Source organism: Rhynchophorus ferrugineus, unplaced genomic scaffold (genome assembly GCF_030347505.1).
Source record: "Rhynchophorus ferrugineus isolate W39M unplaced genomic scaffold, kcgeb_rfMv2 rfM17, whole genome shotgun sequence".
In the NCBI taxonomy this organism is placed as follows: Eukaryota; Metazoa; Arthropoda; class Insecta; order Coleoptera; family Curculionidae; genus Rhynchophorus; species Rhynchophorus ferrugineus.
Genome location: NW_027472596.1, coordinates 2,079,759 through 2,104,436, shown reverse-complemented (window position 1 = coordinate 2,104,436; position 24,678 = coordinate 2,079,759). Strand labels below are relative to the sequence as shown.

Here is a 24,678-nt window from a genome sequence, read left to right as displayed (position 1 = left end):
CATTTATAGTATTTCTGGTCAAAAACTAGTGTAAGAAATAATACGTAAGTGAAAAATGAAGTTCGTGAAATAAATAAAGTATGTATTTTATTTTTTTATCCTCTGAGTATGTTGCATTGTTGCTTTAGGCGAGTTAGATGGTATGGCCTGTTTTGGTGACTGTAAGTTCCTTTTTTCTCCCAGTGCTGGATACATTTTTTTTGCAACACTTTATGGACTAGGCATCCCCTATAATTTGCAGGATGGTCACCGTCAGAGTTAACACATTTTACTTTGTCGTCAAGTGTTTTGCGTGTGCAATTATTGGTCGCATGCTCTCCTGCGCATTTCACGCATCACACAACTTGCAACAATATGTTTTAATTTCCCATATGCTTGACATCTGGCGCATTGTGGGATGATTCTTTTTGTGTTTGGTGGCTCACATTTAATGACATTGTGGTCCAAATCATCAATCTCCTAAACATGTTTATTATTTCCTTTTGGCTTCAAATCAATATAAAATATTGGTAGTTGCACGACCGGTCACAAATCTATTGTAGGCAAATTTAGATTATTTGCGATGATACATTTTAGTTCAATTTATTCAATTGTGTTATTTTTGTGCTTAGTTGCACAGAACCATTTTTTTACTATCAAATATAATAAATAATCCAATTTAAATCGAAGCGCCCTAAAATTTTAAATATTGGAATGCGGAAAAATAGAGAAAACGAGACTAAAACATTAAATACAAATCTTACTACTATGCAAAACTATATTTTATTGAATATTGCAGTTATTCAATATACAGCTGGCGGTAATAATACTAATTTAACATATCGGCAACGTTGCAGATGGCCCTCGAATGACAGTGTTTCAATGGTGTAAACAGCCGCTAGTATTCTTTTGTTTATAACCATACTTTTCACGATGGCATACCATAATAAAATGTCTTGTGAAACATTTTTCGACGGGACGTGTAGTTTTCTTTTCCTAAAAAACAATGTTTATTGCTAAAATAATATGTACCGTCTAAGAGTTTTTAAAAGAGTATGAAATTATTGTAAGTATGGCTGGTAGCATAATAAACAGTTATGATAAGGAAGAAAATACGAATAATATTGAAATTCACCACGTTTGAAGTTTATGGTAAGAATATAACATAAAACTCTTATGTTTATACGGCTTTAGTATTCTATTTATAGATTCGTGAAGAGATTTCAAACATATACATTTCTGTAACAATTACAAAATGATCCAAATTCACCAGAGGATATACAGTCCCAAGAGAAAATAATGTATATGTGTAAATTTCCCGATGAGGTAGACATAATCAAACCTTAAATTTAGAATATTACTTTTATGTTGTGGCACAAAATGTATAAATGTCAATCAGGCAATTCATCCGTCAATGATATGGACAAAAATTATATAAACTAGTATGAATTTATATTTACTGCATGATGTATTTTGTATATATTTTATTACTATTTTGAAGATAATTGTTTACTGGGTTTAAATTATTTCAGACACTATTGCTATGTAGTATGAAAAAATAAAAGCTATCAAGTGCAAGATGATTTGGATGGAAGAGTCACAGTCCTTATAAGAGGATATTATGCTAGAATCCTTTCAAATCATAAAGTAAAAAATAAACTTCATAACAAGCACATTTGAGACATACCTTTTAGAAAATGAAGGATTAACACCTTGAAACCAGTGATATATTTGCTGTCTAAAGAATAACATAGGCAAGTGACTCTTTTCTCTAAAACTATTGTGTTTAATAATTTTTATTTTATATTTTAGGTCGAAGATATGGCTCTTTTTATAAAAAAGCTAAGAAGCGATTGTTAAGTATAGTGCGTTTAATGGGTGGTTATTTTTACATGTTGATCTGTTCGTCACATTTTAAAATGTTTGCATTGCTTACAATATTTTAATAAATATTGCAAACTTAATATTTTCATGTTGTTAATAATTATTTTATATGGGGCTATTATTAAACATCTTTTCTCGTACTAGTTGTGTAATACTTCTTCCATATTATTGTAACAAATTTCAAAGTTAAATATTCCAGATTCCTGCAAGTTATATATAAATATTTTAATTTTTCGTATTTTTATGGGGTTTTTATATAATTATATGTTTTATTATTATTAATCATTAATAGATATAAAACACGTAGTTATCATTCAAAATCATCTTTATAGTAATCATTAAATTAAAAGGAAAAACAGGGTTACTTTCTCGAAATCAAAACATGTCATTCATAATCGCCAATATTTTCCACGTTCACTCAAATTTGTTAACTAAATCCGTTCGTCCTGTTTGTTCTGTATCTTGCATTCTGTTTGTCGCCAAGCGCCGAAAGTTATTGTGGCGAACACTGGAACTAAGCAAAGAGAATTCAGTTCTGCTCGTGCGCATTTTCAATTTTCACAGGAAATTCGCCACGAATGCTCAAGTCTGTACCCACCATTCTATATCCTAAAATTGTTCATTTGGTTCTAAATGTATTGTTTGATATTTTGAGATATTTAATTTAAATATCATCTGTGGTGGTACATATATCTGAGATACATTGGAAAATCTCGGGTTTATGACTTATAAGTTAAATTATAATCATATTATTATTATCAGAATGAAGGAATTACAATTGAAATATTTTAATTCATTCGAATCTATATATTATGTCCAGCGCTAATTGCTAACTTCATTAGAAAGAAAAGTAAGAAAACTTATTTACCGACTGAAACGCGAGGGAATTGTCATTCATTTTCCCTCGCTTCTGTATAAGGGCTGATTGTATTTTTGTATTATTCGCCTATTTATATTAATATTTGCTGAGATTTACATGATTAATGAGTTTAAAAACTTGTGAGGGTTTAGTTTTGTTTGTTTCTTTAACAGGTAAGCAGTTTTCTAATATTCTTGTCCGTTAAGCAGCTTTGTTCTTTCTTAAAATTGATTCGTTTCTATTTACGTTAAAATCAACGAAATTTGTATAGGTTTGTAATGGAAAATAGACCGGGGGGCAGGGCTCACGGCCGAGCCAGAGGCGAACATCAGCAGGGCCGAGGGAGCGGCCCCAGACCGGGTCTCTCGCAAGGCCCATCTCGTCAATGTGGCTCCAGAACTTTTGCACCGCAAGGAGCCTGGGGCACCCGAGGAGCTTCGCAGCAACATCAAGCACCACAGGGCCAGTGGGGCCCCAAAGTCCAACAATCTCAGTCCCAGCCCCCGCCGCAAGCGTCAGGTCAACAGAGTCAGTGGGGCGCTCGCGGACCTCCAGATTCCCTTCCGCAGGTGAGACGTTGTTGATAACGTTATGAGTTATTGTGGGTGATATTATGCATAATTTGCAGCAATCTGCGGGACGTGATCCAGGAACTATATGCGTTGAAGAACAACAACAAGCCTTGACAGCTCAAGGTAAGATTGTCTCTGATTCATTTTGTAGATGAGTAGTATTAGACATTATTGATTTATAGTTCGACAGACTGGTGGTACAGGCGACGAGAAACGTGGCGGCGGTAGGGGAGTTAAAGGAAGAACTAATCGGAAAGGAATCGTGGACTCGAAGCCCAAACATTATGCGACCAAACAAGGTTAGGACCTCTAAACGTACTTAAGACACAACAGATGATGGTTGGTGATTTTCTATTTTGTAGGCTCGGATGGAGAGAAAATCTTGCTCAAAGCGAACATTTTTCCGCCGCTGAGCGCGACCAAGTGGGGACTGAATCAGTACCGTGTCGATTTTAAACCGGAACTGAACAATACAAAAACACGACAGGTCCTAGTTCGCAGAGCCTTCGTAAACAAACTTTCTTCAGGCATATTGTTTGATGGTGCTGCTCTCTACACCCCAACCAAACTCCAGCCGGATCCCATGGAACTGGCTGTTGCTGATGATAGTAAGTGCTAAATGACTACAGATTGTTTTTCATGCTTTTAAAAGCGAATATATTTATACATTTATTGAGCGTATCAATTTGATCGATGAGCTTTTCCCACTTTTCTGGTAATATCATGGTTTTGGCAATTTCTGGATTTTCTGAGCCTAAATCTAAACCAAATGATCTTCACAAGATCCTTTTAAAGTGAGATTTGCTCCGTTAGTATGAATAAATAGCAATCTTTCTAGTTTAGGTTATATAGTAGATATATAGTTGCGCCAACCGATTTTTCCGGAGCTACTAAAGATGTGTGTGATCTAGGATGCCTGCGATGGAATATTTTTTAATCCCATATTTCAATCGCGTCATTTGTTGATAGCAGAAAGTCAAATTAATGGTATAAAACATATTCATATGTGTCAATGGTTCAAAACATTTTCGTTGTGCACATTTGGTTGTCTGGATCTACACCGATATGTTTAAAAGTGGCCAGCTAGTAACTCAATGATTATGTAGCTAATTTAGCTACCAATTAGTCCCTTCGTTCTATAATTCAACATTATCCAACATCAGTAACTGCAAACCTTTAACTCGACTCTCATCTTGTTTTTTAATTTGGTATCAGTTTTATATATTTTCTTTCCTATGATGACAAATCTATTAACTTCCAGTCTTTTAGCTAGTTCTGTGCTCTTACAGGCTATAGATTTTTGGAGTACTATTAAAAAAAAATTAAAAGCATGATCGCTAGTCTTTACATGCTGATACCAACATTGGAAGGTCTTTGTTGTTTCTGTGTGATATATTTTTGAAAATACCGAGCAGGTCATGTTTCGTCAAAAGAACAAGCATTAATAAAGAGGAATAACGTCTGGTAAATACGCCGGTAATGCCGATTGTGTTAGCTGGGTTTATTTTCAAGTTTCCGTCGACTCATTGGCGAGTGATGTTTTGCAGATAACGTGAAATACTTGGTGTCCATTCGCTTGGTGGGAGAGGTGAACTGGGGCGATTGGCACTACCTGCATATCTTCAATCTCATTGTCAGGCGTTGCCTGGAGTCGTTCGATTTCAAGCTGCTGGGGAGAAATTATTTCGATCCTATGTACAAGGTGACTATACCGCAGTATAATCTGGAGCTCTGGCCCGGTTATATCACGTCGATGAGGCAGTTATATCACGTCGCTGGTGCTGAGATCTGACGGAGAAACAGAGAGAGAACTTCCAGCTGATAAAGTCCCTGAGCGAACACACCTGTATCGGATCAAGTGGTAAGTATAGTCTATTCAAAGTGTTTTTAGTAATGCGTCATTGATATTTGTGTAGTATTTTTAGTATTAGTATTTTTTTAAGGCCGGAATCAATTTGTAACCCTGAATATCTGAATTAATATGATATATTACGGAGCGACTTAAAATTTATCAAAATAAAGGGCTAAAACCTGTAATAATAGGTTTATAACCTGTAATAATTATAAGTAATGTTTTGAGTAATTTAGCGTACATCTGACAACCGGACGGTGACCCGCTGTCAGACATATGCAAAGTTCTTGAAAACAATTATGATACGAGGTTTTAACTCTTACCTATAAATTATTGTGGCTGTATAATTAACTGTAGTTTTTAGATATAGTATAATGTTAAAATAAATTATATTTGGTAACATTTTTGTTCAATTATTTTATTTAGATTAAATTTTAAAATTTTTTTATGTCAATGTTTCTTTTCGAAATAACCTATTAAAGCCGAAATCAATTTGTGACCCTAAGTATCTATTGTTTTCGACATTTTCAAACTAGGTAAAATATTACGGAGCGACTTAAAATCAAAATATTCAAAGAAACAAAATAATGTTTGCCGGTTTATATCCTGGAGTAAACTCTAGTAATTATAACTAATGTTTTCAACATTTTAACGTACATTTGACAACCGGGCGGCGACCAGTTCTCAGACGAATGCAAAATTCCTGAAAGCAATTAATGATAAAAGTGATAAGAGGTTTTAACTCTTACCTATAAATTATTGTTGCTTTATAATTAACTTTTTTTATGTATACTATAATATTAAAATAAATTATATTTGATAACGTTTTTGTTCAATTATTTTATTTAGAATAGAATATTCTGGTATGTCAACGTCAAACTGAACTAAAACTCAGAGTTGATGCGGCAACATTGCGATGTTTCGATAACACAAATATACATGGTGCTTTACTGAAAAAAACTTTGAATAGACAATATATTAAGTTGCTTTTGTTCAAAATAACCGATTATAGATGTAGTCTTTTTCTGACCATCTAATGGCAATCGCAATATGTAAATTATCATATATATTTTGTATTGTATTGCATTGCCCATCAGAAAGTCATAAGGAAACCAAGCCTCATTATCCCTGAGATATTTGGAATATTGACATTATTTAAAAAAATTACAGTTTCAAAAAAAGTTAATTTAATTTAATCTACTGTTGTTATTTAGGAAGAGTGGAGGAAGGTTAAGGGAAATGATCACCGAAAGGGGTCACCATGTTTATAATATTGTATTTGCCATATTATTTGATAATTTCGCATTTACCATATTATTTGTAATTTATCATTCGTCATATTATTAAATAGTTGATGAAATTGTTTTTTTTTTCTTTAACAGACCTGCCATAGCCGGATTGAACGAGACCCTATATTTCATGTGATGGATCTATGCATGTGAACAAAGTTGTTTCTCTTAGGATAAGAATTTTTTGTTTTGTTTTTAAGAGATCTCAGGTTTTGTTTTTATTCACACATACCTAAACGATGTAGTTCATAAAGGCACTTTGGAAGTTCGTCCACCGTACCTGATTTAAAGTTAAATGTTAGTTAATATAGGATTACATTTTAGAATTAAGACATGAATGTACATTCTTTTTTAATATCCTAAAAGTTTTGACAATATTTTCATAATAATAAAAACTATATGACAATAAACAACAAAAATATTTGTTTTATTCGAACTTCCAGTCCAGGATCTTCAGGTAGGCGGCCTCGGCCCTCTCGTTTACTTGCCAAGCCTCCAGGTGCATCTAAAACTATAAGAAAAAACGCTACGCTGTATAGCTAGAGCGTTATAGTGAGTACAGACATGAATTTCGAAATTTTCGAAAACGAGACTAAAACAATAAATACAAATCTTACTACTATGCAAAACTATATTTTATTGAATATTGCAGTTATTCAATATACAGCTGGCGGCAAATGTATAAATCCGCCACTATACCCCCATTTATATATATATATATATATATATATATATATATATATATATATATATATATATATATATATATATATATATATTTATATATAATATAATAATACTAATTTAACATATCGGCAACATTGCAGATGGCCCTCGAATGACAGTGTTTCAATGGTGTAAACAGCCGCTAGTATTCTTTTGTTTATAACCATACTTTTCACGATGGCATACCATAATAAAATGTCTTGTGAAACATTTTTCGACGGGACGTGTAGTTTTCTTTTCCTAAAAAACAATGTTTATTGCTAAAATAATATGTACCGTCTAAGAGTTTTTAAAAGAGTATGAAATTATTGTAAGTATGGCTGGTAGCATAATAAACAGTTATGATAAGGAAGAAAATACGAATAATATTGAAATTCACCACGTTTGAAGTTTATGGTAAGAATATAACATAAAACTCTTATGTTTATACGGCTTTAGTATTCTATTTATAGATTCGTGAAGAGATTTCAAACATATACATTTCTGTAACAATTACAAAATGATCCAAATTCACCAGAGGATATACAGTCCCAAGAGAAAATAATGTATATGTGTAAATTTCCCGATGAGGTAGACATAATCAAACCTTAAATTTAGAATATTACTTTTATGTTGTGGCACAAAATGTATAAATGTCAATCAGGCAATTCATCCGTCAATGATATGGACAAAAATTATATAAACTAGTATGAATTTATATTTACTGCATGATGTATTTTGTATATATTTTATTACTATTTTGAAGATAATTGTTTACTGGGTTTAAATTATTTCAGACACTATTGCTATGTAGTATGAAAAAATAAAAGCTATCAAGTGCAAGATGATTTGGATGGAAGAGTCACAGTCCTTATAAGAGGATATTATGCTAGAATCCTTTCAAATCATAAAGTAAAAAATAAACTTCATAACAAGCACATTTGAGACATACCTTGGAGAAAATGAAGGATTAACACCTTGAAACCAGTGATATATTTGCTGTCTAAAGAATAACATAGGCAAGTGACTCTTTTCTCTAAAACTGTTGTGTTTAATAATTTTTATTTTATATTTTAGGTCGAAGATATGGCTCTTTTTATAAAAAAGCTAAGAAGCGATTGTTAAGTATAGTGCGTTTAATGGGTGGTTATTTTTACATGTTGATCTGTTCGTCACATTTTAAAATGTTTGCATTGCTTACAATATTTTAATTAATATTGCAAACTTAATATTTTCATGTTGTTAATAATTATTTTATATGGGGCTATTATTAAACATCTTTTCTCGTACTACTTGTGTAATACTTTTTCCATATTATTGTAACAAATTTCAAAGTTAAATATTCCAGATTCCTGCAAGTTATATATAAATATTTTAATTTTTCGTATTTTTATGGGGTTTTTATATAATTATATGTTTTATTATTATTAATCATTAATAGATATAAAACACGTAGTTATCATTCAAAATCATCTTTATAGTAATCATTAAATTAAAAGGAAAAACAGGGTTACTTTCTCGAAATCAAAACATGTCATTCATAATCGCCAATATTTTCCACGTTCACTCAAATTTGTTAACTAAATCCGTTCGTCCTGTTTGTTCTGTATCCTGCGTTCTGTTTGTCGCCAAGCGCCGAAAGTTATTGTGGCGAACACTGGAACTAAGCAAAGAGAATTCAGTTCTGCTCGTGCGCATTTTCAATTTTCACAGGAAATTCGCCCCGAATGCTCAAGTCTGTACCCACCATTCTATATCCTAAAATTGTTCATTTGGTTCTAAATGTATTGTTTGATATTTTGAGATATTTAATTTAAATATCATCTGTGGTGGTGTATATATCTGAGATACATTGGAAAATCGGGTTTATAACTTATAAACTAAATTATAATCATATTATTATTATCAGAATGAAGGAATTACAATTGAAATATTTTAATTTATTCGAATCTATATATTATGTCCAGCGCTAATTGCTAACTTCATTAGAAAGAAAAGTAAGAAAACTTATTTACCGACTGAAACGCGAGGGAATTGTCATTCATTTTCCCTCGCTTCCGTATAAGGGCTGATTGTATTTTTGTATTATTCGCCTATTTATATTAATATTTGCTGAGATTTACATGATTAATGAGTTTAAAAACTTGTGAGGGTTTAGTTTTGTTTGTTTCTTTAACAGGTAAGCAGTTTTCTAATATTTTTGTCCGTTAAGCAGCTTTGTTCTTTCTTAAAATTTATTCGTTTCTATTTACGCGTTAAAATCAACGAAATTTGTATAGGTTTGTAATGGAAAACAGACCGAGGGGCAGGGCTCACGGCCGAGCCAGAGGCGAACATCAGCAGGGCCGAGGCAGCGGCCCCAGACCGGGTCCCTCGCAAGGCTCATCTCGTCAAGGTGGCTCCAGAACTTTTGCACCGCAAGGAGCCTGGGGCACCCGAGGAGCTTCGCAACAACATCAAGCACCACAGGGCCAGTGGGGCCCCAAAGTCCAACAATCTCAGTCCCAGCCCCCGCCGCAAGCGTCAGGTCAACAGAGTCAGTGGGGCGCTCGCGGACCTCCAGATTCCCTTCCGCAGGTGAGACGTTGTTGATAACGTTATGAGTTATTGTGGGTGATATTATGCATAATTTGCAGCAATCTGCGGGACGTGGTCCAGGAACTATATGCGTTGAAGAACAACAACAAACCTTGGCAGCTCAAGGTAAGATTGTCTCTGATTCATTTTGTAGATGAGTAGTATTAGACATTATTGATTTATAGTTCGACAGACTGGTGGTACAGATGACGAGACACGTGGCGGAGGAGGGGGGGTTAAAGGAAGAACTAATCGGAAAGGAATCGTGGACACGAAGCCCAAACATTATGCGACCAAACAAGGTTAGGACCTCTAAACGTACTTAAGACACAACAGATGATGGTTGGTGATTTTCTATTTTGTAGGCTCGGATGGAGAGAAAATCTTGCTCAAAGCGAACATTTTTCCGCCGCTGAGCGCGACCAAGTGGGGACTGAATCAGTACCGTGTCGATTTTAAACCGGAACTGAACAATACAAAAACACGACAGGTCCTAGTTCGCAGAGCCTTCGTAAACAAACTTTCTTCAGGCATATTGTTTGATGGTGCTGCTCTCTACACCCCAACCAAACTCCAGCCGGATCCCATGGAACTGGCTGTTGCTGATGATAGTAAGTGCTAAATGACTACAGATTGTTTTTCATGCTTTTAAAAGCGAATATATTTATACATTTATTGAGCGTATCAATTTGATCGATGAGCTTTTCCCACTTTTCTGGTAATATCATGGTTTTGGCAATTTCTGGATTTTCTGAGCCTAAATCTAAACCAAATGATCTTCACAAGATCCTTTTAAAGTGAGATTTGCTCCGTTAGTATGAATAAATAGCAATCTTTCTAGTTTAGGTTATATAGTAGATATATAGTTGCGCCAACCGATTTTTCCGGAGCTACTAAAGATGTGTGTGATCTAGGATGCCTGCGATGGAATATTTTTTAATCCCATATTTCAATCGCGTCATTTGTTGATAGCAGAAAGTCAAATTAATGGTATAAAACATATGAATATGTGTCAATGGTTCAAAACCTTTTCGTTGTGCACATTTGGTTGACTGGATCTACACCGATATGTTTAAAAATGGCCAGCTAGTAACTCAATGATTCTGTAGCTAATTTAGCTACCAATTAGTCCCTTCGTCCTATAATTCAACATTATCCAATATCAATAACTGCAAACCTTCAACTCGACTCTCCTCTTGTTTTTTAATTTGGTATCAGTTTTATATATTTCCTCTCCCACGATGAGAAATCTATTCACTTCCAGTCTTTTAGCTAGTTCTGTGCTCTTACAGGCTATAGATTTTTGGAGTATTATTAAAAAAAAATTAAAAGCATGATCGCTAGTCTTTACATGCTGATACCAACATTGGAAGGTCTTTGTTATTTCTGTATGATATATTTTTGAAAATACCGAGCAGGTCATGTTTCGTCAAAAGAAGCATTAATCAAGAGGGATAACGTCTGGTAAATACGCCAGGTCATGCCGATTGTGTTAGCCGGGTTTATTTTCAAGTTTCCGTCGACTCATTGGCGAGTGATGTTTTGCAGATAACGTGAAATACTTGGTGTCCATTCGCTTGGTGGGAGAGGTGAACTGGGGCGACTGGCACTACCTGCAGATCTTCAATCTCATCGTCAGGCGTTGCCTGGAGTCGCTCGAGTTCAAGCTGCTGGGGAGAAATTATTTCGATCCTATGTACAAGGTGACTATACCGCAGTATAATCTGGAGCTCTGGCCCGGTTATATCACGTCGATGAGGCAGTTATATCACGTCGCTGGTGCTGAGATCTGACGGAGAAACAGAGAGAGAACTTCCAGCTGATAAAGTCCCTGAGCGAACACACCTGTATCGGATCAAGTGGTAAGTATAGTCTATTCAAAGTGTTTTTAGTAATGCGTCATAGATATTTGTGACATCGAAAATAAATGAAATAATTGAACAAAAATGTCATTAAATATAATTTATTTTAACATTCAATACATATATTATCGAAGGACTTAAAACTACAATTTGGAACACAGGTATAAGTTTGTACGTTAGATTTGTTTTGCTTCCATTAAACTCTTTTCCACAACACCCACCCAATTAACAATTGTATACATTAGAGACGTATTTTACTTTCATTCGAGAGCATATTTACCTTTTTTAGAAGTCATCTTGGTATCACTGTATATTTTATTTCTTCTGCTACCATCTATGTACACCATTCTTCATAAAATTAATCACTGAATTATGTCTAATACATCTACCATATCTACAAAGCAGTATTTATTCTCTCCTTATACGTTATAACCTAATGCCCATATTTAATTTTGAACAATTACAATCATATCTGTGCATACAAACCTTTCACGCCCTACAATACCATTTTCTACAGTTATATTCAGTTAATATATAATTAATTACCATGCATACCTTTAGCTTTTTCCACTCCCATCACACTGTCTCAGGAATTTCCAACATTGCACAGCATTACCTCATATCCTTAAAGTTTCCTTCAGTCAATTTCACTTTCCGACTCACTGTCCAATCCAATTACCAAACTGTTAATTTCTAATCACAATTTATCAATTTCTTCCTATGTATGTCTTATCGAGTTCATCCAAATCGAAAGTGCTATGGTTGACTATGCTTTCTTCCACATACCTAAACAGTTTTTGATGGAATATCCTTCTCCACTAGCAATATATCTGCAATTAATTGTTAATAAATATAATGACTAACTAAACCTAATCGAATACTATTGCAACTTTTACCTTTTTCCTTTTTCCATCAATTTTTGTTGTCTCTACACTTTTTTGTTACTTTCTTGCCAAGAGTGCCACAATGAACCTTTATGAAATATTCAATATAAGTTTCATCAAGATAAACACAAATTCAAATAGTTTAAAAAATTGAATTATTTTTACAACTGGCAGTGGATCTTCACAGCATTTAAACCATATGCCCTTGTAAGAGTGTATGAAAGGATGTCTTACATCCCTCAAAAAGCTGCATGTCCTTTATGTATATCTGAGAAGTGAAGATTGGAACTTTGTAAAATGGTAGAAACTAATGGGATTATTTATGGTTTATTCGAGTGATTGACCTTTTTCATAGTTGACGACATAGCTATTCGAGGGAGCCCGGAGAAAGAGACCGTCGAACTTTGCACATTAATATTTGGGTCTGAACCCGTGTTGTTCGTCTGATATGATATGGTTCTGCTCTGCAAAAAGCTGAGAGCTTTTTCAGTTGGAATACTGATATTTCATCGTATCCAGGTGCCTTTTTGGGCTTCAGTTTGCTGATGATTTTTTGTAGCATTTTTGGTGAGACTAGATGGTTTTGGAGAGAGTTTGGAGGCATTATTTTCACTAGATTATTGGCCTCTCTGATGACGTTTTTGTTTCGAGTGGCGCCACTTCCTTTTTTAAAAGGTAGGCATCCCATTAGTTTTTCGAAGGATTCGGCAAGGAGACTACGAAATTTCCTGACCATGCAGATTTCAGGGGGGTGAATGTCTTTTTTGACTTTTCGAGATTCTCCAGATGTCTGCGGGCGCTGCTGGGTTTCCAGTCTCAGCTGCATAAAGATGAGGAAAATAGAATTACTAGCTCTCTAGATTCGCCATTTCAAATGGATTTAGCGCACGAGAAATTAAGGGTCAATAAAGTTGCCATAAAGCCAATGAAACAAAATCAACGCATATAACGTTTACCCTGCGTGGAAGAACATGTCCACCAGTGAATATCAATCATCGTCAACTCCCCCAAGCAGAGCATGTTAAATATCTTGGTATGCACTTAGATCGACGCCTAACCTGGAAGAAGCATATACTCTCTAAACGGAAACAACTGGGACTAAAATTATATCAAATGTATTGGCTCATCGGGCGCAAATCCAAATTATCATTAGATAACAAGGTATTGCTGTGTGAGTCTATACTCAAGTCCATTTGGACATATGGAATCCAACTATGGGGTACCGCTAGCAATTCTAATATACCCATCATTCAACGGTTCCAAAATAAGGTGTTGCGTGTCATTGTTGATGCTCCGTACTATATTTCAAATAAAATGATACAACGCGATATTCCTCTAGAACCTATAACGAGTGTAATTCAACGTGTTTGTGTGAAGTACTTCGAAAGAGTGTCAGTGCATCCCAATGTACTCGCTAATCAGCTAAATATGCGACGTGATAGTGAAGTGCGTAGACTAAAACGTTTAACACCACCTGATCGGATTACTAGACATATGTAGACTTTAGAATAAGACTAATTAATTAAGATAATATTTTATACAGAAGATTGCTTAATGAAGTGATTTTCTACATGCCATGTATATATAATATAGACATAAGAAATACTTATTGCCAATAGGGCAGATTGTGGACTCACGAAGAGTAATAAAAAAATATATTGAGACATTTTTTCAGTAAAGTCCAACTTAACCCAATCCAAAATGGTTGTCGGCTCCGCATCGAGTTGCAATATTGCGTTCTAGGGATGCAAAAAATATATCGATATTTTTTGATATTTGTTCGAAATAGATTAAATATCGTTATATTAGTAATATATTAACTATATTATTACAATTGTAAAGGTTTAGTGAATTTTGGTAGTTAATTTTAAAGTTCCGCCAAACATTTTTATTATTTAAAAGAAATATATATTTCTTTACTCTAATATTTAACTGTTTTTGCTTTTTCTTAGAAATATCGATATTTTTTTCGGTGGCTAACACCCCCAATAGCGTTCTCATTCTCTATCTGCTCCACTCTAGCCCGGATGAACAAACTGCGCGAGTTCAGCGCGAAGCTGCAAAAATGCCCGAAGGCTATTGAAGAACTCAAGAAATGGGACCTGAAGCTGGCCCAGGACCTGGTCCAGTTCACAGGACGCGTGTTACCGCAGGAAACCCTCGCTGGCGGCTCGGGTTCGCTCATGCCCGGACCTCGTGCCGATTGGACCGGCAACCTGAAGACTGCCACCATGTTCGCGCCTGCCAAGTTGGACGCGCTGGTGGTGGTGTGTCCGGTACGGCTCAAGAAAGCCACCGGCGAGTTTGTCGCCAGCATACAACAGGTCGCCCGAGGTGAGTAATTTATCACCCCATACCATGTTGATTTGAGTGTTCAACTTTGCCAGTTCTCGCAAGTCATATGTAAATTCGAAGAATGTAGTATAAATAAAATAAATTATCTCGAATTTTTTAAAGTAGTGTAGGTACCCAGAAACTAAGATTGTGGCGTATATCAGACACATCCTGTATTTTTGACCTTGTTTACCCATGCTTCAACACTTGTAGCATCGCTTTTATATTTTGTACCTGTGATATTCAATTGATTTGCTTGCTGAATATTATATAAATCTTTATGAGTCAATAAGTCCAATCTTTTCAAATTGCCACTGGTCAGGTTTATTAGCTCGGGTTTCATACAATATGATATCTATTGCAATTTTAGCAGGGAGACTTGGCTTTGGCTTTGGTTAAAATCATACTTTTATCTTATTTTATTAACGCTCACCTCCCACCTTTGGATACAGTCTTATGAATTCCAGATCGATTAAGCTAAAATTTATAAATGCTAATATTTTTATGATTTTAGTTTGCTTTATGATCAACGAGCTGGGATTTTGATGGGATATACTCACGTAAAGAACATTGAGTCATATTTATGTGAACTTTTATATTCGTATGGTCAATTATATATATAGTGGGTGAAAGTTTTTTAACACTATTTACAGGTCATTGGTTTATATATTAATATCTACTATTTATGATTAAAATATGAAGTGTACAAAAGTAAATAAATTATAAACAACAAGATTCTTAACCTTACAAAACAATATAACAAGCCTAGGAACTATCGACTGAAAACAGACGATAGTCGTAAAACAGAAAAAAAAAGTCGATAGTCAAAAAACTAGCGACTAAAATTAGTAATTACTATTCAAAAATTCAAATGCACGGTTCGACATTTTTTTTCCAATTCGTGATGTCGACGAAGATGTACTGTGATTATATTTTCTAACGGTAGTATAAGCGAGTCGGAGATGTAAATATTCCCTTACGTAATACCTTTAAAAAAGACGAGAAGGAAAAAAATAATTACTGAATACTATTAACATGCAATTTAATATTTCATTTTAAACGAAATAGAATTACTTTTATATTGGAATGTTCTGTGGATATGTAAAAACGAATTGAATTTTTCTATAGAATGGTATAAGACCCCACACATGTTTTATCGTATTTTAATATGTTAGTTTTAAAAATGATCCCACAATAACTACTAGAGCTTTTTTAAATAAAGTAAATACTTTATTATTGAACGAAAGTATTTTTTAACAAAAATCGAGGGAGTAATCGAAATATTACCTATTAGTGCCGTAAAAAGTCAAAAATATTTTACTATTTATCATTCACAATTTTAATCTTTTTGCCCTATTACATTAACAATCTTGAAAAATATCGTTCCAAAATGCTGCTATATTAATATACAACATATTGTTATTTACAAGCAAATTACCACAAAATTATAAAACTATATATATTACATATAAATCTATGGAAGCATAAACTGGGTAAATTTTTGTCAAGGTCGCGGCTACTACGACAGAGCCAGAAGAATCAGTCGAATGAAATTAGTAGAACCAAAAATAGTAACTAAAAGTACCCGACAAAAAAGTCGATAGTAAATAATGACAAAATCAGTCGGGCCGAAAATAACGATTGAAACAGTCGATAGTAAAAAGTAGTCAATTATTAAAAAGTCGATAGTCGTTTTCATTCGATAGTTCCCAACGCTAAATATAACGCTTAAGCTAACTTAATGTATGAATATATAATATAATAATATAGGATACCATACAAACAATTAAGTGATACTAAAACTCCAACCAGCGCCAGGTTTGAAACAAAAGTGGCTGCCGCAGTCGTTGTTGGATTCAACCTTTCGATCGCTTGTGAACGGCAACGCCGCAAAATCAAGCGTAAACTGTGGAAACTCGCCGAATGCTGACTATGATCATGCAAAATCAGCTGCTACTGTCGCTTACGGCTAATGAATGTCTGTTTCGTTTTCCAGTGATGAAATTCCAAATCTCGGGGGTAAAAACCGTCGATTTGGGGGACGATCGGGCGCAGAGCTACCTGGGCGGTTTGGAATACGCCATGTCGACCCTCCACGCCCAGCTGGTGTTCGTGGTACTCACCAGTAATTCCCACGATAAATACACCGCGGTGAAGAAGAAATGCTACGTGGATAGGGCGATGCCGTGCCAGGTGGCCGTAGCGAAGACCGTTCAGAAGAGTAGGTGCTCATGGAATTCGTGATATCGGCGCTCAGTCTCGTTTGATTTCAGATAATCGGTCGGTAGCTATGAAGATCGCCATACAGATGAACTGTAAGCTTGGCGGGTCGCCGTGGGGTTCTACCATGCCTAGATTTACGATGGTCGTAGGGTAAGTGACGTAACGTTGTTTCAAACGATGACGGTACTCAAATGAGTACCCATATTTTCAAAACTCCCATGGGTACGAATTAAAACCCGCTGTTTTAACATAAGATGGCTCCAGGGAAACCTGGCCATGATATGTCAAGGGAAGACTGTAATATGACGTGATGTTTTTTAGGATCGAATTTTTCCACTATTTGTTTTCTCTGCAATTCTGTTAGCGACTCATCTACTACTTATTTTAGACGACTTTCTGTAATATTGCCGTATATTTAAACAACGGCGCACTACAACGGTATAATTATTATAGCCTCTTTTATCTTTTTATATGTATCGGAACAATACAGGCTATTTACCAAACTTGCGGTATTTGTTCCTTTTCCCATACTCCATACTAATTCTTTTGCGCCTCCTTTCAGTTACGACGTCTGCCGTGATACTGCCAACAAAGGGAAGAGTTTCGCCGGAATGGTGGCCTCCATTGATGTAGGATGCTCACAGTATTTCAGCATGGCAGTGGAGCACGCGCAAGAGCAAGAGCTCAGCAGTAACATAGCCGCCTTTGTCACGTTGGCCTGCGAACACTTCCAGTCGCGGAATGGTGTATATCCAGGTAAGGACGCGGTGTCCGGTACCACCGACGATTTTTATCTTATATCGTTTCAGAACGCATAGTGGTATACAGAGATGGTGTGGGCGACGGTCAGATAAAATACGTGAAGGAACACGAGGTGGAATTGCTGAAGGAGAAGCTGAAGAGCGATCTGTTCAAGGACCGACCCCTGAAGCTGGCCTTCATCATAGTATCGAAGCGTATTAACACCAAAATTTTTAGGGCCCAAGCGGACGGGCTGAGCAGCAATCCACCGGCGGGTACGGTCGTCGACGACGTCATCACGTTGCCGGAACGGTACGACTTCTTCCTGGTGTCCCAGTGTGTCAATCAGGGAACCGTAGCGCCTACCAGTTACAACATCATCGAGGATACATTGGGCATAGACGCCAACAGGATCCAGAGGTTCACCTTCAAGCTCACGCACATGTACTTCAATTGGTCCGGTACCATCCGCGTGCCGGCTCCCTGTCAGTACGCCCACAAACTTGCTTTCATGACGGCCCAATATCTGCACAGGTGAGTTTTTGTGTCGATTAAATCTTTGTGTCTTGCCGCCGCATTCACTATTTTATTTAATAGTATTGTGACTTCTCTTAAATGTATAGTCTATTCAAAGTTTTTTGTCATGGATATTTGTGACGTCGAAACATTGCAACGTTGCCGCATCAACTCTGTGTTTTAATTCAATTTAGCTTTGACATACAAGAAAATTCTAATCTAAATAAAATAATTGAACAAAAATGTTACGAATACAATTTATTTTAACATTATAGTACATAACATAATACATATACTATTGAAAGACTTAAAACTATAATTAAGAACATTGGTATAATAGTTTGTAGGTTAGATTTGTTTTGTTTACATTGAACTCCTTCCACGCCACCCATGAGGCAGAATTTCTAGGCGCGTTTTTTTTATGTAGTGGTATCCCCTGGTAGAGGCCTAATCATCTACCTAATTAACAATTATATATCTCAGAAGCGAGTTCATTCTAGAGCATATTTACCTTTTTACGTTTAGTTCTTCCTTCGATGGTGTGTTTACTTGTTAAGTCATCTTGGCATCACTGTATATTTTATTTCTTCTGCTACTATCTGTGTACACCATTCTTCATAAACTTAGTCACTGAATTCCGTCTAATGCATTTACCATATCTACAAAACCAGTTGTATTCAATCTCTACTCATACATTCTAACTTATTGCACATGTTTAATTTTGAACAATTACAATCATATCTGTGCACACAAATCTTTCACGCCCTACAATACCATTTTCTACAGTTATATTCAATTAATTATGTGCATACCTTTAGTTGATTACACTCTCATCACTCTGTCTCAGGAATTTCTGGCACTGCACATTCCAGCATTATCACATATCCTGAATGTTTCCTTCAGTCACTTTCACTTTCCGACGCAATCACTAAACTGTTAATTTCTAATCTGTCTAAAACATGTTCACGATTCCACCATTTATCAATTACTTCCTCTGTATGTCTTACCAAGTTCATCCAAACTGAAGGTGTTATAGTTGACAATGCTTCCTTCCACATATCCAAACAGTTTTTGTTGGATTATCCTTCTCGACCAGCAATATATCTGCAATTAATTATTAATAGATATAATACGCGACATCGGTAATTCATAAGACCATTTTCCAATTTTGGCCCAAGTTAGAAGCAGAGCCAAAATTGTAAAATTTCGATAGTCCATATCTCGGAAACTATAAGAGATAATGCAATTTGGTAATCGACATCGTAATTACCATGCCTAATTAGCAATATATCTGCAATTAACTATTAATAAGTATATATGACCAACAAAACCTAATCGAATACTATTGAAACTTTTACCTTTTTCCATCAATATTTGTTGTCTTTACACTTTTTTTGTTACTGTCTTGCCAAGAGTGCCACAATGAACCATTTTGAAATATTCAAGTTTCTTATATTATTTTAATTTTAAGGTAATATCTGGAAGTTCCATTAAACCTATCCGAGGGTTATCTTTACACCGTTTAAAATCTATACCCTGTAAGAGTGTATACCTCAAAAAGCTACATGTCCCTAATTCTTTTATGTATACTTTCCAGAGAGACAATTTTCTCTAACGTATTATTCTTCATTTTGTAAGCGATGTTATTCACAGTACCCACAGTAATATTTAGCACGCCGGCACACTGCTAAAAAACATATTCATTAAAATTGTAGGGGCTTATATTATTTAATATCATCAATAATTACCTCTCTAACGAAATTTACCGGCAAAGAGGGCCTCCGTTACCTCGTTTCTTTTCGAAATAATCTATTAAAGCCGCAATCAATTTGTGACCCTGAATATCTGAAGTAATATGATATATTACGGAGCGACTTAAAATTTATCAAAATAAAGGACTAAAACCTGTAATAATAGGTTTATAACCTGTAATAATTATATGTAATGTTTTGAGTAATTTAGCGTACATCTGACAACCGGACGGTGACGACCACCTGTCAGACATATGCAAAATTCTAGAAAACAATTATGATACGAGGTTTTAACTCTTATCTATAAATTATTGTGGCTGTATAATTAACTGTAGTTTTTAGATATATTATAATGTTAAAATAAATTATATTTGGTAACATTTTTGTTCAATTATTTTATTTAGATTAGATTTTTTTTATGTCAGTGCCAAACTGAATTATAACTTAAGAGTTGTTAAGAGGTTTTAACTCTTACCTATAAATTATTGTTGCTTTATTTTTGTTCAATTATTCTATGTAGAATAGAATATTCTTGTATGTCAAAGTCAAACTGAACTAAAACTCAGAGTTGATGTGGTAACATTGCGATGTTTCGACAACACAAATATACATGGCGCTTTACTAAAAAAGCTTTGAATAGACATTATATTAAGTTGCTTTTGTTCAAAATAACCGATTATAGATCTAGTCTTTTTCTGACTATCTAATGGTAATCATAATATGTAAATTATCATAAATATTTTGTATTGTACTGCATTGCCCATCAGAAAGTCATAAGGAAACCAAGGCTCATTATCCCTGAGATATTTGGAATATTGACATTATTTTAAAAAATTACAGTTCCAAAAAAAAAGTTAATTTAATTTAATCTACTGTTGTTGTTCAGGAATAGTGGAGGACTGTTAAGGGAAATGATCACCGAAAGGGGTCACCATGTTTATAATATTGTATTTGCCATATTATTTGATAATTTCGCATTCACCATATTATTTATAATTTAGCATTCGTCATATTATTAAATAGTTGATGAAATCGTTTTTTTTTCTTTAATAGACCTGCCATAGCCGGATTGAACGAGACCCTATATTTCATGTGATGGATCTATGCATGTGAACAAAGTTGTTTCTCTTAGGATAAGAATTTTTTGTTTTGTTTTTAAGAGATCTCAGGTTTTGTTTTTATTCACACATACCTAAACGATGTAGTTCATAAAGGCACTTTGGAAGTTCGTCCACCGTACCTGATTTAAAGTTAAATGTTAGTTAATATAGGATTACATTTTAGAATTAAGACATGAATGTACATTCTTTTTTAATATCATAAGAGTTTTGACATTATTTTCATAATAATAAAAACTATATAACAATAAACAACAAAAATATTTGTTTTATTCGAACTTCCAGTCCAGGATCTTCAGGTAGGCGGCCTCGGCCCTCTCGTTTACTTGCCAAGCCTCCAGGTGCATCTAAAACTATAAGAAAAAACGCTACGCTGTATAGCTATAGGGTTATAGTGAGTACAGACATGAAGGAAGCGAATGGTTCTGTCTCTGGGCGTATATTGTAATCGGCAAACGTATTCTCCGTAGCGGTATTTTCTCGTGATCGAAATTAACTCGAAAATTCGGGTCCACCAAATTTATTTAACGGTTTGGTTCGGAGGCGCGTATACTTTTCACAATAGCATAAGAAAGAAATTATGATTGGTTATGGTAAGATAGAAAATACGAATAATATTGAAATCTAACTCATTTGAAGATTATGGTAATAAGACATAACACTCTTATGTTTATACAACTTTAGTATTCTACTTATCGATTCCTAAAGATATTTCAAACATTTACAATTCTGTAATGACTAAAAAATAATCTAAATCATCAGAAGATATATTCAGCCGAAAATAAAATACCGTATATGTTGAAATTTCACTATGAGGTAGACATTATAAAAATATAAATTAAAAATATTACCTTTATTACTTTATACCTTTACTTTATTACTTTACAAAAGTCCTTTTGAAATTCATTTATAGTATTTCTGGTCAAAAACATAAGTGAAAAATGAAGTTCGTTAAATAAACAAAGTATGTATTTTATTTTTTTATCCTCTGAGTATGTTGCATTGTTGCTTTAGGCGAGTTAGATGGTATGGCCTGTTTTGGTGACTGTAAGTTCCTTTTTTCTCCCAGTGCTGGATACATTTTTTTTGCAACACTTTATGGACTAGGCATCCCCTATAATTTGCAGGATGGTCACCGTCAGAGTTAACACATTTTACTTTGTCGTCACGTGTTTTGCGTGTGCAATTATTGGTCGCATGCTCTCCTGCGCATTTCACGCATCTACACAACTTGCAACAATATGTTTTAATTTCCCATATGCTTGACATCTGGCGCATTGTGGGTTGATTCTTTTTGTGTTTGGTGGCTCACATTTAATGACATTGTGGTCCAAATCATCAATCTCCTAAACATGTTTATTATTTCCTTTTGGCTTCAAATCAATATAAAATATTGGTAGTTGCACGACCGGTCACAAATCTATTGTAGGCAAATTTAGATTATTTGCGATGATACATTTTAGTTCAATTGATTCAATTGTGTTATTTTTGTGCTTGGTTGCACAGGACCATTTTTTTACTATCAAATATAATAAATAATCCAATTTAAATCGAAGCGCCCTAAAATTTTAAATGTTGGAATGCGGAAAAATAGAGAAAACGAGACTAAAACTATAAATACAAATCTTACTACTATGCAAAACTATATTTTATTGAATATTGCAGTTATTCAATATACAGCTGGCGGCAAATGTATAAATCCGCCACTATACCACCATTTATATATATATATATGTATATATATATATATATATATATATATATATATATATATATATATATATATATATATATATGTATATATATATATTTATATATAATATAATAATACTAATTTAACATATCGGCAACATTGCAGATGGCCCTCGAATGACAGTGTTTCAATGGTGTAAACAGCCGCTAGTATTATTTTGTTTATAACCATACTTTTCACGATGGCATACCATAATAAAATGTCTTTTTGCTTTAATAAAATGTCTTGTGAAACATTTTTCGACGGGACGTGTAGTTTTCTTTTCCTAAAAAACAATGTTTATTGCTAAAATAATATGTACCGTCTATGAGTTTTTAAAAGAGTATGAAATTATTGTAAGTATGGCTGGTAGCATAATAAACAGTTATGATAAGGAAGAAAATACGAATAATATTGAAATTCACCACGTTTGAAGTTTATGGTAAGAATATAACATAAAACTCTTATGTTTATACGGCTTTAGTATTCTATTTATAGATTCGTGAAGAGATTTCAAACATATACATTTCTGTAACAATTACAAAATGATCCAAATTCACCAGAGGATATACAGTCCCAAGAGAAAATAATGTATATGTGTAAATTTCCCGATGAGGTAGACATAATGAAACCTTAAATTTAGAATATTACTTTTATGTTGTGGCACAAAATGTATAAATGTCAATCAGGCAATTCATCCGTCAATGATATGGACAAAAATTATATAAACTAGTATGAATTTATATTTACTGCATGATGTATTTTGTATATATTTTATTGCTATTTTGTAGATAATTGTTTACTGGGTTTAAATTATTTCAGACACTATTGCTATGTAGTATGAAAAAATAAAAGCTATCAAGTGCAAGATGATTTGGATGGAAGAGTTACAGTCCTTATAAGAGGATATTATGCTAGAATCCTTTCAAATCATAAAGTAAAAAATAAACTTCATAACAAGCACATTTGAGACATACCTTGGAGAAAATGAAGGATTAACACCTTGAAACCAGTGATATATTTGCTGTCTAAAGAATAACATAGGCAAGTGACTCTTTTCTCTAAAACTGTTGTGTTTAATAATTTTTATTTTATATTTTAGGTCGAAGATATGGCTCTTTTTATAAAAAAGCTAAGAAGCGATTGTTAAGTATAGTGCGTTTAATGGGTGGTTATTTTTACATGTTGATCTGTTCGTCACATTTTAAAATGTTTGCATTGCTTACAATATTTTAATTAATATTGCAAACTTAATATTTTCATGTTGTTAATAATTATTTTATATGGGGCTATTATTAAACATCTTTTCTCGTACTACTTGTGTAATACTTTTTCCATATTATTGTAACAAATTTCAAAGTTAAATATTCCAGATTCCTGCAAGTTATATATAAATATTTTAATTTTTCGTATTTTTATGGGGTTTTTATATAATTATATGTTTTATTATTATTAATCATTAATAGATATAAAACACGTAGTTATCATTCAAAATCATCTTTATAGTAATCATTAAATTAAAAGGAAAAACAGGGTTACTTTCTCGAAATCAAAACATGTCATTCATAATCGCCAATATTTTCCACGTTCACTCAAATTTGTTAACTAAATCCGTTCGTCCTGTTTGTTCTGTATCTTGCATTCTGTTTGTCGCCAAGCGCCGAAAGTTATTGTGGCGAACACTGGAACTAAGCAAAGAGAATTCAGTTCTGCTCGTGCGCATTTTCAATTTTCACAGGAAATTCGCCACGAATGCTCAAGTCTGTACCCACCATTCTATATCCTAAAATTGTTCATTTG

General features: G+C 34.1%; 1 protein-coding gene and 2 long non-coding RNA genes across 3 annotated transcripts; all 3 read left to right on the top strand.

Annotated features, from left to right (window-relative positions):
• The first annotated feature begins 848 nt into the window (after window positions 1-848).
• On the top strand, window positions 849-1,657 carry LOC143205820 (uncharacterized). The gene is made up of 3 exons (XR_013007936.1): window positions 849-1,131; window positions 1,188-1,421; window positions 1,481-1,657. It is a non-coding gene; the product is annotated as an uncharacterized LOC143205820 (long non-coding RNA).
• Window positions 1,658-2,867: 1,210 nt separating this feature from the next.
• On the top strand, window positions 2,868-21,190 carry LOC143205853 (piwi-like protein Siwi). The gene is made up of 15 exons (XM_076418870.1): window positions 2,868-3,291; window positions 3,351-3,417; window positions 3,477-3,593; window positions 3,657-3,902; window positions 4,842-4,996; window positions 7,458-7,471; window positions 9,649-9,662; window positions 11,266-11,457; window positions 11,505-11,579; window positions 14,486-14,797; window positions 16,794-17,018; window positions 17,071-17,170; window positions 17,583-17,776; window positions 17,830-18,295; window positions 21,082-21,190. Exons 1-15 carry the CDS (start codon window positions 3,001-3,003, stop codon window positions 21,122-21,124), a joined length of 2,511 nt encoding a protein of 836 aa, XP_076274985.1. The 5' UTR covers window positions 2,868-3,000; the 3' UTR covers window positions 21,125-21,190.
• Window positions 21,191-23,020: 1,830 nt separating this feature from the next.
• Window positions 23,021-24,266, top strand: LOC143205818 (uncharacterized). The gene is made up of 4 exons (XR_013007935.1): window positions 23,021-23,320; window positions 23,377-23,610; window positions 23,701-23,922; window positions 23,981-24,266. It is a non-coding gene; the product is annotated as an uncharacterized LOC143205818 (long non-coding RNA).
• The last annotated feature ends 412 nt before the right edge of the window (window positions 24,267-24,678 follow it).